At 34.9% G+C, this 12,076-nt stretch overlaps 1 protein-coding gene across 1 annotated transcript; it reads right to left on the bottom strand.

The window, feature by feature from the left end:
• Positions 1-2,673: 2,673 nt before the first annotated feature.
• Positions 2,674-11,482, bottom strand: LOC307127984 (uncharacterized protein). The gene is made up of 2 exons (XM_079819487.1): positions 11,243-11,482; positions 2,674-5,428 (listed from the first exon to the last, which is right to left on the bottom strand). The coding sequence occupies exons 1-2, from the start codon at positions 11,373-11,375 to the stop codon at positions 4,359-4,361; spliced, it is 1,203 nt and encodes a 400-aa protein (XP_079675613.1). The 5' UTR covers positions 11,376-11,482; the 3' UTR covers positions 2,674-4,358.
• Positions 11,483-12,076: the final 594 nt, after the last annotated feature.

Here is a 12,076-nt window from a genome sequence, read left to right on the forward strand (position 1 = left end):
TAAATTGGCAGTTGACGATGTTTACAGTAAAACATCGTGATGGACGATGATATCTTCGTTTTTTTTTAAATAAAAATATATAATTTACTATATCTGTATTTTACTATCTCTTTACATAAATACTATTTTCAACTTAAAAACTATATCATTTAGTTATTTTACTAACCCAAATAATGACTCATCCGCGCTAGGTTGCACGTGAGGGAAAAAAGTAGCTTCCTTCCACTTAAGAAGAGTTCTGCACTTTTTATTTTAATATAGCTATCTCTTTACATAAATACTATTTTCTACTTCAAAACTATAATTTAGTTATAAACCCAGTGTTTTGTATGTTAATGCTGCTTTACGTGAATAATACCACAGGAGTGAAGCACAAAGCTTTGTTTACAAAGGAAATAAATTTGCAGATAAATGTTACATCGCAGCCATTCTATTTTGCGTTTTCCGTTAATTTTAACAATAGGCCTAACGTTAGTACATTTTATCCCACTGGACATGGACATATATCTCGTTTCTTTTCTCAAATCTTCACTCACATCGCACCCGTTTTCACAGGGAATAATAAACGTTTCTTCTTTTCGTTTGTTTATAATTAAGTCTATTAGGCCTATACCCATTCACATCCTTTACTGTGGGAAAGTAGAAAAACACTAAGACGAAGAGGCTACCTTTTTACTTCAACATTTATTTAACACAGTTTATGCTTGTTATTAGACTTGGTAAGGCGCGTCAAGTTTATTTGAATAGCGCATTTCTCCATTTCTCACACACACACACAGGCGATTTTACTTTCGCTTTCTCTGGCAGTGCATAATCAAACATAGCTTAAATGTCTTGACCCTGTGGAAGATAAAATTCGCTCTTCAGAACTTTTACAACAAGTGTTGCTTTGTAACATCAGGAGAAAACATGAAGACGAAGATATTTAAGAAGGTGACCATCCAGCTCGTTTCCCAAACTCATCTCAAAGCGCAGAGCGGCTTATGGCGCATCTTTGCGGGGAAATATAGGCTATGAAACAATTTTTTAAAAACTAATATTTAATTTTCTTATATTCTTTAGGTTACCATTATTTACTGATAATTGTTTAAATGTTTTACAGGCTGTAGTGTGTTGTTTCACTGACGGAAGTGCTGAAATAAACACGCATGCTTATGAAATGGATGTTTGAGCCTCGTTTATTATTTCAAAATGTAGGCTATATCTGGCAAAGACTACAGTATTTAAAATAGCATATATGCATTAGTTATACTCAATTTAATTTACAAAGCAATCCCTGCAAAGTTTTTAGTTTAACTATAGAAGGGGCATCGCACTCACAACAAGACTCGCAATGGGGGGCGTGGCATCACAATGGTGGCGCTCCATCGTGATGTCGGTCAGCCATCACGATGGACGATGATATCGTGTGTTGCTTCATTCATTCATGTAATCTCATCCTGTCTGCAAATCCAGTCTCTTGTTTACAAACGAATCGGTGGTAAAATGAAGGAACAGACGCGCAATGTCTTCCCCACCTGAGCTGGATATTCATTAAAAATAAAGTTAACTTTTTTTATTTACTGCTTAGAAATTCAATGCGGTTTAGCTATATGATAGCCTACGTCATGTTAGTAGCGGTGTTGAGGCGGTGCTTCACCACACAATGACGTCAAGGTGTGGCATATTCTGAAATCAATCGTTTGCTGGGCCTGGTGCCTATAAAAGCTTTTCTTTGACAAACAAGGAAGTTTTCAGCTCTGAAACTTACATGATATTCTTATATTACTATGACCTTTTATATATCAAAAGCTCAAGGGAAAGTTGATTTCTCAATTAATGACCCCTTTAGGTTTAACCCTCCTGTTACCAAACCTCCAGAATATGATTTTTATTTTACAAAGGTTTAGGTCTCAGGTCATTAATGGCTGACAGCATATCAGGTGGGCCCTGGAACCATTTTGATGACATTAGCAGCACTATGTCTACCCTGTCGTTCAAGTGGGGAGCGGGACCATAACGTGAACTACTAGTGGATCTCGCAATACTACAGGTAAGGTTAGGTTAGAGAGCTAAAATAGAGGGAAGTTGTTTGAATATTATATATATATATATATATATATATATATATATATATATATATATATATATATATATATATATATATATATATATATATATATATATATATATATATATAAAATATGTTATAGTGACCTCAATAAAACCAAAACAAATTTGTGTAAAATTGTATACAGCTAAACAAGCCTGGGGTCAAATTGACCCCAAAGAACACCGATGCTACAAAATATGTTGGGACATTGGAAAAATATCATGTTAAATTTATGTTTACAGAGTTGTCCCCAATAACTTAGGAAAAGTAATCTGAAGCAAAAAAAAAATTGTCAATCGTAGACGTTACACATTGATCGGGGTCAAATTGACCCCAGAGATAATAGGAGGGTTGAGTTACAAAAAAAAAAAAAGTTAATCAACTTTACACAAATTATGATCTTATATGATTTACTTGCCAACTAATAAAATAATTTATAGCAGGTTGTTTTTAATATAAAGTATTTTTCAAAATATATTTTAATATCCTTTTCTCACCTTTACCATCTGATAGTTGGATCTGAACTCAGTAAGACCGGACACTCCTGATTCATACAGTAACACCAGAGGACATTTATAGGAAATCATATGCATCTGTTTATTAAAGAGGCAGTCAAAGACAACGAAATCAAAATTCAGTAGAAAAGCAAGGCTCATAAACAAAAGACAAATCCAAAGCTGAAACAGGCTGAGTACTGAGGTCCATGATCTAGGGGTGTGCACGATTAGTCTAATATTCAAATACAATATCTTTGAGAAATGCCCATCCCTACCATGAACATGAGGCCTGTTTCACGCACAGCTGTGACAGCAGTGGTAATGAATAGCAGCAGTAGTGTGCAAAACTTGTCACAGTGAAACATGTTTATCTGATAAAAATAGGGAACATGAAATGGAGAATGATAGACCTGGATACAAGTATTGTACACTTCGTAAGAAATCATTAATCTTTTTTTCTTTCATTTTAAATGGTTAAAACTACATTCTAGTAATCATGTCTAAATAATGCAAGTCATAAAAATCTAAAAACTGAATCTACTAAAAGGTTAACAAAAAAGACATTTTTAGGGCCCGATGAAATCCTTTTAGTTATTTTCCAAATTCTATTTTCCCCAAATTCCTGTTTTCCACTTTAAAAAAAAATCTGGATTCTGCTTATGGTTTAATTAAATTGTAATAATCAAAAAGCATGTCTAATCGATTTATTTATTTTTAATTGAAATTTTTCTGGATTCCGTTTTTTTTCCACCTCTGGATTCCGTTTCAATGGTTACTTGAACAATTTAATAATTTACTTACATTTTACAATAATAGGACCCTATGAAATCAGCTGGAATTTTTACCCAAATTCTATTGTTTTGAATTCCATTTCAATGGTTAAATTAAATGTTAGTAATCATGTCCAATAAAGTTATTGTCAAGAAAAAGCTGAAACATCCACACTCATTTATCTTATTTAATTTTTTTATTATTTTGTAAATAAGATAAAGGGAGTGCTGATCTTTCAGTTTTTTCTTGAAAATGCAGCAATTTTCATGGATCGACGCAGTCAGTAGATTTCATCTTAACTGAAGTTGTAAAACTTTTACAATTTTAAACTCAATTAATGTGTATGGATTTAAACAAATTAATCAAAAAGCATGTCTAATCATTTTAAATTCATAAAACTTTAACCATTTAATAATTAAGAATCTTAAATATATGGTAATACTTTACAATAAGGTTTCATTTGTTAACATTAGTATTAACTAACAAACTAACCATGCAATACATTTGTTAACGTTAGTTAATAAAAGTACAGCTGTTTATTTTTCACAGTGCATTAACTATGGTTAAAATACAACTTTTGATTTTAATAATGCATTAGTAAATTCTAAAATCAACATTACTAAAGATTAATAAATTCTGTAGAAGTGCAGTTAATTATTAACTAATGAAACCTTATTGTAAAGGGTTAACAAATATTTTTCAAGAAACTGCGTTGTCTTGAAAGTATGTAGTAGATGAAACTGTGGCGCTTCACATAGAGACACGCAGAACATTTCAATAGCAGTCTTTTTGCGATTTGATATTCACAGACACTACTTATTTGTTAAGTGTACAGCACTAATTTTGATTTATTTATCCACATTCTGTGTTATATGATAAATGTAATTTGTATGTTTATATTGCCAGATTCTGTATTTTGCATCATGGAAATCACAGGGCCCTAGAAAAACAATTTCATCGAAAACATGGAAGTGTTTGGACCTGAGGATGAACTCTGTTCACTGTAATGACTTTGGACAATGCTGTCTTTTATGCATCTGTAGATTACTTGATGTGGCGAAACCCTTGCCACACTGCGGGCATTTGTAGGGTTTCTCTCCGGTGTGCACTCTCTCGTGATCTTTCATGTGTCCTGAATGAGTGAAGCTCTTCCCACATGTGAGGCAGTGAAACAGATTCTCTCCAGTATGGATTCTTTCATGTGCTTTCAGGGATCCCGAAACTTTAAAACTCTTATCACAGTACGAGCACTTGTATGGTGATAATCCAGTATGGGTGTTTTGGTGTTGCTCCAAATAGTTGGCTCGGCTAAACGCTTTCCCACACTCAAAGCACACATGATCTTTCATACCAGTGTGAGTTTTGTAGTGGTCTTTTAAATTGTGGAACCATACAAAGCTCTTGTCACAGAAGGAACACGTGTAGGGCCGCTCGTTTGCATGTACTTTCAGGTGTCTCTTTAGTTGTGACGCGAAAAAAAAAGTTTGGCTGCACTGCTCACAGCTGAACGGCCTGTCTCCGAAGTGATACAGCAGGTGTTTTTTGAGAAGCGCTGCCCCGGAGAAACTCTTGCCACACTGAGAGCAGTGGTGTAATTTCTCCCCTGAATGTAGCTTTGTGTGACTCATGAGGTTTCCCTGATTTGTGAAGCTCTTCCCGCACTGCTGACAGGTGAACGGCTTCTCTCCAGTGTGAACTCTCAAATGACTCTTGAGGTGGCCTTTTTGTATGAAACTCTTCCCACACTGTAGGCATTTGAACGGCTTCTCTGCGGTGTGAATTCTGATGTGGTCGGTAAGATGTCCTCTTTGAGTGAAGCTCTTGCCACACTGGTCACATCGGTAAGGCCGTTCTCCGGTATGACTTCTAATGTGATCCTTTAGGTGTCCGTTGTGACTGAAACTCTTATCACAGTAACGGCATGAGTACTGCTTCTCTCCAGTATGAATCTTTACGTGATTGTTAAGGTTTCCTTTATTTTCTCCACTTATGAAATGAAGTTCCTGATGATGATGTTTCTCCTCAAATTCATTTAGTTCTTGACTTTCCTCTTTCACCTCCACCAGGACTAAAATGGGCATAAAAAGGGGACAAATATAAACAACGGCAGTCAACAAGTCACAAATCTGGGGTCCGTTCTTCATACCTCGCTTTAATACATCTGAGATTATTTGACAGACACCAGATCTTCTAATCATGATAACTGAACTCTGGCCAATTTGGTTCTTCAAACAAATTTGCGGATTGGATTCAAATATCTGGATTAAGTTGTCTGAGATTACTGAGCATTCTTGAGTTCCCTGAAGAGGGCAGATGTATCGATACTCAAAACCACGATCAGAAATGCAGCGATTGGCTGGCGGCAAGACAGCAACGTAATGACACCATATAACTAAAAAAAACACCTGTCAAAAAATTGACGAATTAAAACAAAAAGGACACATTTCTGGACCTTTATAAGGAAACAGCCAAGCAACACAAACAACAAAGTTATAATAGAAAACCTAAATGGAATGTGCAATGTGTTTTTTAAACATGATTCCCAATTATTTCTATTCACGATTTTATAGCATTTGTACTAGGGCTGAACGATTAATTGCATTTGCGATAATATCGCGATATGATAAAACACGATTTCCTAACCGCAAAGGCTGCGATTACAGTCTGGTCACGTGACACGCGAGAGTAAAGTCTGCAGAAGAAGCAACTTGGCACGTTACACATCATATGCCTGGCCTAAAAGGGGAAAAAACTGTTTGTGTTTGATCTATCTAATATTGTGTTGTTCATACCATAGGCTACAATAGAGGTGGGAGAAAAGATTCTTCTCCAATGATTCTGGATCGATTCTGAGCTTAGATTTTAACTGCAGGTGCGTGGTGGCGCTGCGTGTGTTTTAGAAACACCGCATTCTGATTGCTTCCATTATCTCTCTCGTTCTCTCTCTCTCTCACACATACACACACGAACCATAAAATAATATTTCATAACGTCTGGAACGGTTGACGGCGCGAATCGCAATGACATTCGCAGGCTTCTTTGCACAGGAAATGCGCTGTGAGAAACTTAGCTTTGATGTCACGCTTACAGTGTGTGTTCTCGCCCGCCGGTATTTTCCTTACAAACGCTCAACGAAGGCTTCATTCATGTCGTTAGGAATGCAGTGTGCTTGTATATTAAAAAATAAGTAACTCACTGACAGAAGGCTTTCCATTTCAAATGCTCACACGGCGCTTTGTGAAGAGTGCTCACGAGCACGCGTCTGTGTGAGTCTCAAAATGCTTTTATGACGCAAAATTAATGTAAACACCGTCAGTAATGTCTTAATGAATTAAACAGACAGGACAAAAATATCTTATATTTCAAAAGAGATCTGTGCATTAGTGTGAACGCAGGTCTCCCGCTGTCTATGATGATGTCATGATTAATAATCAAACAACAGTAAAGCTGAGAAAGAGAAAAATCACTCACAGTTCAGACACTCTTAAATACTGAAAGCACTCTTTGTTCACTGCTTGTAATGTGTTTTTTGTTCCTCTTTATGATTTACTAGCTTATGTTTTGCAGCTATTAGTTTATATATTTAAAATTATTAACATGCAATTGTTTTAATTAAAATGTTATAATGTCCTAGTTATTTTAAAAAGCTTATAATTACATATATCATAATAAAAACATTTTAATTATTTAAAAAATTAATAAGATTAATTAATAAGGAAAAAGTTCAAGAATTGTTTTGGAATCAGATCGTGACTACCAGAATCGGAATCGGATCGTGAGGTACCAATTAAAGATTTCCACCATTACTATACAATGATGTATTGTTGAATAATACAGAAGATAAAGAGTTCAAAAAAAAAATAAAAAAAATTGCATATTAAATCGCAATCGCAATATTGGTTAAAAAAAAAAACAATAAAATATATCGCAATTAGATTTTTTCCCAAAATCGTTCAGCCCTAATTTGTACAAAAGTGGTTTGGACAAATTTGAATCACCTCTGCCTAAAAAGATGCTGATAATAAGCTGATAAAATTAAATAAGCTGCTCCCGGGCAAGTTTAAATTTACAGACCTGTTGCTATGACAGCAATTCATAGTAGGGATGCACCGATATGAACATTTTGGCCGATACCGATAACCGATAATTCTTAATATTTGAAAGCCGATAACCGATATATTGGCCGATAAATCTAAATACAAATTTTAATAAACTCTGAGAGCCTGATTACAAAAACAAAAGGCTCACCATTAAAAGCCATGTCCCAAACACTTCAACATAAATCAAACCTATACACTACAGTAGCCTATTTGAACCAGTGTGAGATTCCTTACCGTTTCAAATTAATTTTACACTCCTATGGCCAAATTTTTTTTTTTAACACTTTACAATAAGGTAATTTTTGTTAGTATTAGTTAACCAACAATGAATGATCAATACTTCAACAGGATTTATTAATTTTAGTTCATGTTAATCTCAACATATTCAGACCCAAAGTTGTGTCTTTTAACATTAGGTATGAACTGTGAATGGACTGTTACAAAACACACATTTTATTACTAAAAGAAACAAAGGTTATTGCTCTCTGTTTGTTCATGATAGTTAATGCATTAATAAAATGAGATCTTATTTGTAAAATGTTACCAAAAATTATATTGTCTAAAAAATAAATAATAATATACCTAAATAATGCAAACAAGTAATTGAACAGCATTACTTAGGCTGCATAATAAAGAATCAGAATGCAAGTGCATGAAATGACCTCCGCACAGACGATAAAGAAATGGTTTTAATCAAACCATATTGTTGATGGAAATGATACGAGAACAATAAAAGTGCTAATTATAAAAAATAATGCTTCTGTGTTTTTGAAAAAAAAATATGTTTAATATTACAGTAATAGTAAACATCTGTAATATTAGTCTAGTCTATTAGGAATAATGTTGCTGTTTGAGAGCGCGCTGAAGCTGGAGAGAATGAACGAACAACCATAAACTGAAGCGCTTAGAAGTTTAATTAACAACTAAACGCATCATATATGAGAACAATCAGATATTTATACAAAATAAATATAATATTACAACTTATATTAGCACAAAATCACGCATAGGTGAAGGGTTATAACTCCTGTGGATGCTCTTCCCCTGTTTGAGAGCGTGCTGAAACTGAAGATGATCACCGGTACAGTAAAGCACTGCGGGTTATTGACTTAACCAAACCTATATGACTTTAATCAGATGTTTATACTACAAAAACGTAATATTACGACTTACATGCTTAAAATGACACGAATGCACAAGCGAACTTGACTGTGCTGGTCAGAATGCGTTGTTGACGCTTCCCACAACAGCGCGCTGAAAAACAACTAAACCCAGAGAATTCACTACGTTTTATAACAGAAATATTCTCATTGCAGTGTTATGTATAGGACAGTCCCAGTAGTTATTAACAATGAAGTGCTTTACTGCATCGTTAATTAACTCAACCAAACGCATCCTATATGGGATTATATACACAAAATAATAAATATAATATTACAACTTACAATGGCACAAAAGGCTGTGAATGCACAAGCAAACTTGACTGTGCTCGTCATGAAGGTGCAACTCCGTGGGCGCGCGCTGAAGCTAAAGACCGGTACAATGAAGTGCTTTACTGCATCGTTTATTAACTCAACCAAACGCATCCTATATGATATTACATACACAGAATAATAATAAATATAATATTACAACTTACAATGGCACAAAAGGCTGTGAATGCACAAGCGAACTTGACTGTGCTCGTCATGAAGGTGTAACTCCGTGGGCGCGCTCTTCCCTCAACAAACGCGCTGAAACACAACGCTCTTTTACAGCCTATTCTATTCTCATTATCATTTTATGTAGATTATAGAAGACTTGCGCTGCACATGTTGCACATAACTGTATTTTCCTTTTCGAAGTGATTCCAAACATATTTAGAGCAATTCAAACCCATCATGGTGTACAGCGCGTCCGTCTCAGCTGAAGGAAATAATACATTATCTATCGGCTTGAATATATCGGTCAAATTTTCTTATTGGACCGATAACGATAACATCAAAAATAATCATTTAATCGGCCGATAACGATATGTTGCCGATATATCGTGCATCCCTAATTCATAGAACCAAACAATCCAAGATCATGCCAAATAGTCAACAATCAAATCCAGCTCCCGATTTGAAGAAGAACGGACCAGGGCCTGGTCTCACAGTCTGGTGCACGTGTGTACCGAACGGTACTAATGCAGTCTTTTTACAGTTAAGAGTAGGCTTGTTTCATGCGCTGAACATACTTCAATTCGAGTTCGCACACGAACATATTAAGTATTCAGTCCATTTTATCACAAAATTCAAACAATAAATGCTGTTTGGATGCTCTTTAAATGGGACTGATCACTATATAGGCGCGTCAGTTCAAGTGGGGGCGCGGTGTGCGTGAACGCGATCATCTCTTTCTAAAGTATAAGCATGAATTAATATCTTAAGATAGGTTGAGGATACATTACAACTTACTAAAACGTATCATAAGATGTTGTGTGATCTCTCAATCAGTGTTTCAACCGCGGAAAGACGCCAATAAAACAGCTTGTAAACAATGTCACGTAGCATTACATTTACCTCAGTAGTCATTCAGTGTCCACAGCAGTTAGTTCACTAGACTAGAGAAAAACGTTTTCGCTAAATATATGCACTACTAGCCTATATATTCATTATATTCTACTGAACCTGTTAGTGATGTCTTGATTATTTAATGTTCAAAACTGCTTGTAAACGAAACAGTCATGTAGCTAGCATGACATTTACCTCAGGCAGTCATTCAGTGTCCACAGAATTTTATTCACTAGAGAAATCAACACACTAAATATATGCAGCACTATATTAGCCTATATATTTTCATTATATTCTACTTAACCTGTTATGAATGAATTAATTTAAGGACAGACAAAAAATAAATAAAAAGCAATTTTGTAAAACTGCTGTACCGAACCATGAATTCAAAATCAAGGTACATAACGAAACGTCAGTTTTATGTACCGTTACACCCCTAGGTCACATCAATATTTTTTGTTAAATTAATTTGCCTCCTAAACTTTCATAACAATAATTTCCCCTTCTTTAATGTTGGCATGAGGTCGGGGCTAATTTTTTTCCTCACTCGAGAAGCCATTGAGGTGACAAATCAGGTCCTCCCTCGAAATCAGATCTCTGTTAGGAGCCCAAGCTATCCCATTGGCTCAAAATACTCTTAATAGGCATGATAAATGCTATTTGGACTACGTTATAATGACCATTAATGAATAGAATACAGATAATTTATAATATTAGTTAGCATAAAGAAACCCAATTAGCCTGATAGCTGAAAAAGTACACAGTTGCACGTACCCTGTATTCACAATAATCTTTAATGTAATTACTTGTTAAATTTCCACATTTCAGTTATAACAAGTGTTATGTTCAATTATTCACTTAATAGGTTATTATTATTAATATTAATTAACAGTTTATCAAGTGAAAGAAATACAATTCAGTTTTATCATGCATTATCACTTTATGCCGACTTTAATCCAGATATTTTCATCAAACCTGTAATGCAAAAAAACTAAATAGGCATAGATAAATGATCCCGATCAAGTTTGGTACACAGATAGCATGCTTTGCAATTAACACGTCTGTAATTGTCAAGTGTCCCTGAAGACCCTGAAGACTTGTCCATGTGTATTTAATATGGGTTGGAGATGAACTTAGCAAGAAAGTAGATCTCCAGCACAAGTAACACTCCTGACCTGTGATTATTTAACACCAGCACCTCAGAAACGTGGAGAAGCGTGTGCTGATTTGATAAGAACAGACACCAACCTCTTTGTTCCTCAGTATCTTCATCTTTCACGCTGAATTGCTCTGGATCACTCATATCCACAATCTCTACTTTAATAAACTCCATCATTACAATGTTATCACACATATTTGAGCTGTTAAACGCGGAGTTCATCGCGCTCGTTTAGAGTCTTCGTCAAGTTTAAAATGATGCGAATCGGTGCATTATTTCAATGATACCAACTCGCTTCCGCTTCTCCTCTTTCCGTGCCTTCTTCTTCTGAAATTAATGACGGTTGGAAAGCCAACTTTGGTGCATTTCCGCCACCTACTGGGATGGAGTGTGAAGCGTTCAACAATAATATATATCTTCGTTTTTATAATTAGTTAAAACAATAAAATAATAATATAAATAGGCCCTATACTCGCAGTCCTGTATATATATACATATTCAAATAAAACCAATTAAAATAAAACACTTGCAAAAAAAAAAAAAAAAACGTTACCAACAACATCAGAAAAGCTTTAACATGCGAATAATATAATAATAAGAAAAATATTTAACAACGTTATCACTTTTCTGTCATTCCTACACAAGCAACATCACTGCCAAGTGTCATAAGCACATTTAATGATTCTATCACACAATATGTCCGTATTCACAATGTGTGTGTTAGAGAGAGAGAGAGAGAGAGAGAGAGAGAGAGAGAGAGAGAGAGAGAGAGAGAGAGAGAGAGAGAGAGAGAGAGAGAGAGAGAGAGTGAAGGCCTATATTTATTACATCTTATTGAATCACATAAGCTCATATTATATTTTATTGTCACACTTTAATGAGTAAATTAATTTATTTAATGGACAAATTAAACACAAACGTGT

The sequence above is a fragment of the Gobio gobio genome (genome assembly GCF_949357685.1).
Source record: "Gobio gobio genome assembly, chromosome: 6".
Classification (NCBI taxonomy): Eukaryota; Metazoa; Chordata; class Actinopteri; order Cypriniformes; family Gobionidae; genus Gobio; species Gobio gobio.

Excerpts from the sequence above, each read along its gene's own strand:
- LOC307127984 (XM_079819487.1), bottom strand. The coding sequence starts at position 11,375 with ATGAACTCCGCGTTTAACAGCTCAAATATGTGTGATAACATTGTAATG. Across the intron at positions 5,429-11,242 it reads AGATACTGAGGAACAAAGAG|TCCTGGTGGAGGTGAAAGAG; the intron begins GTTGGTGTCTGT and ends TGCCCATTTTAG.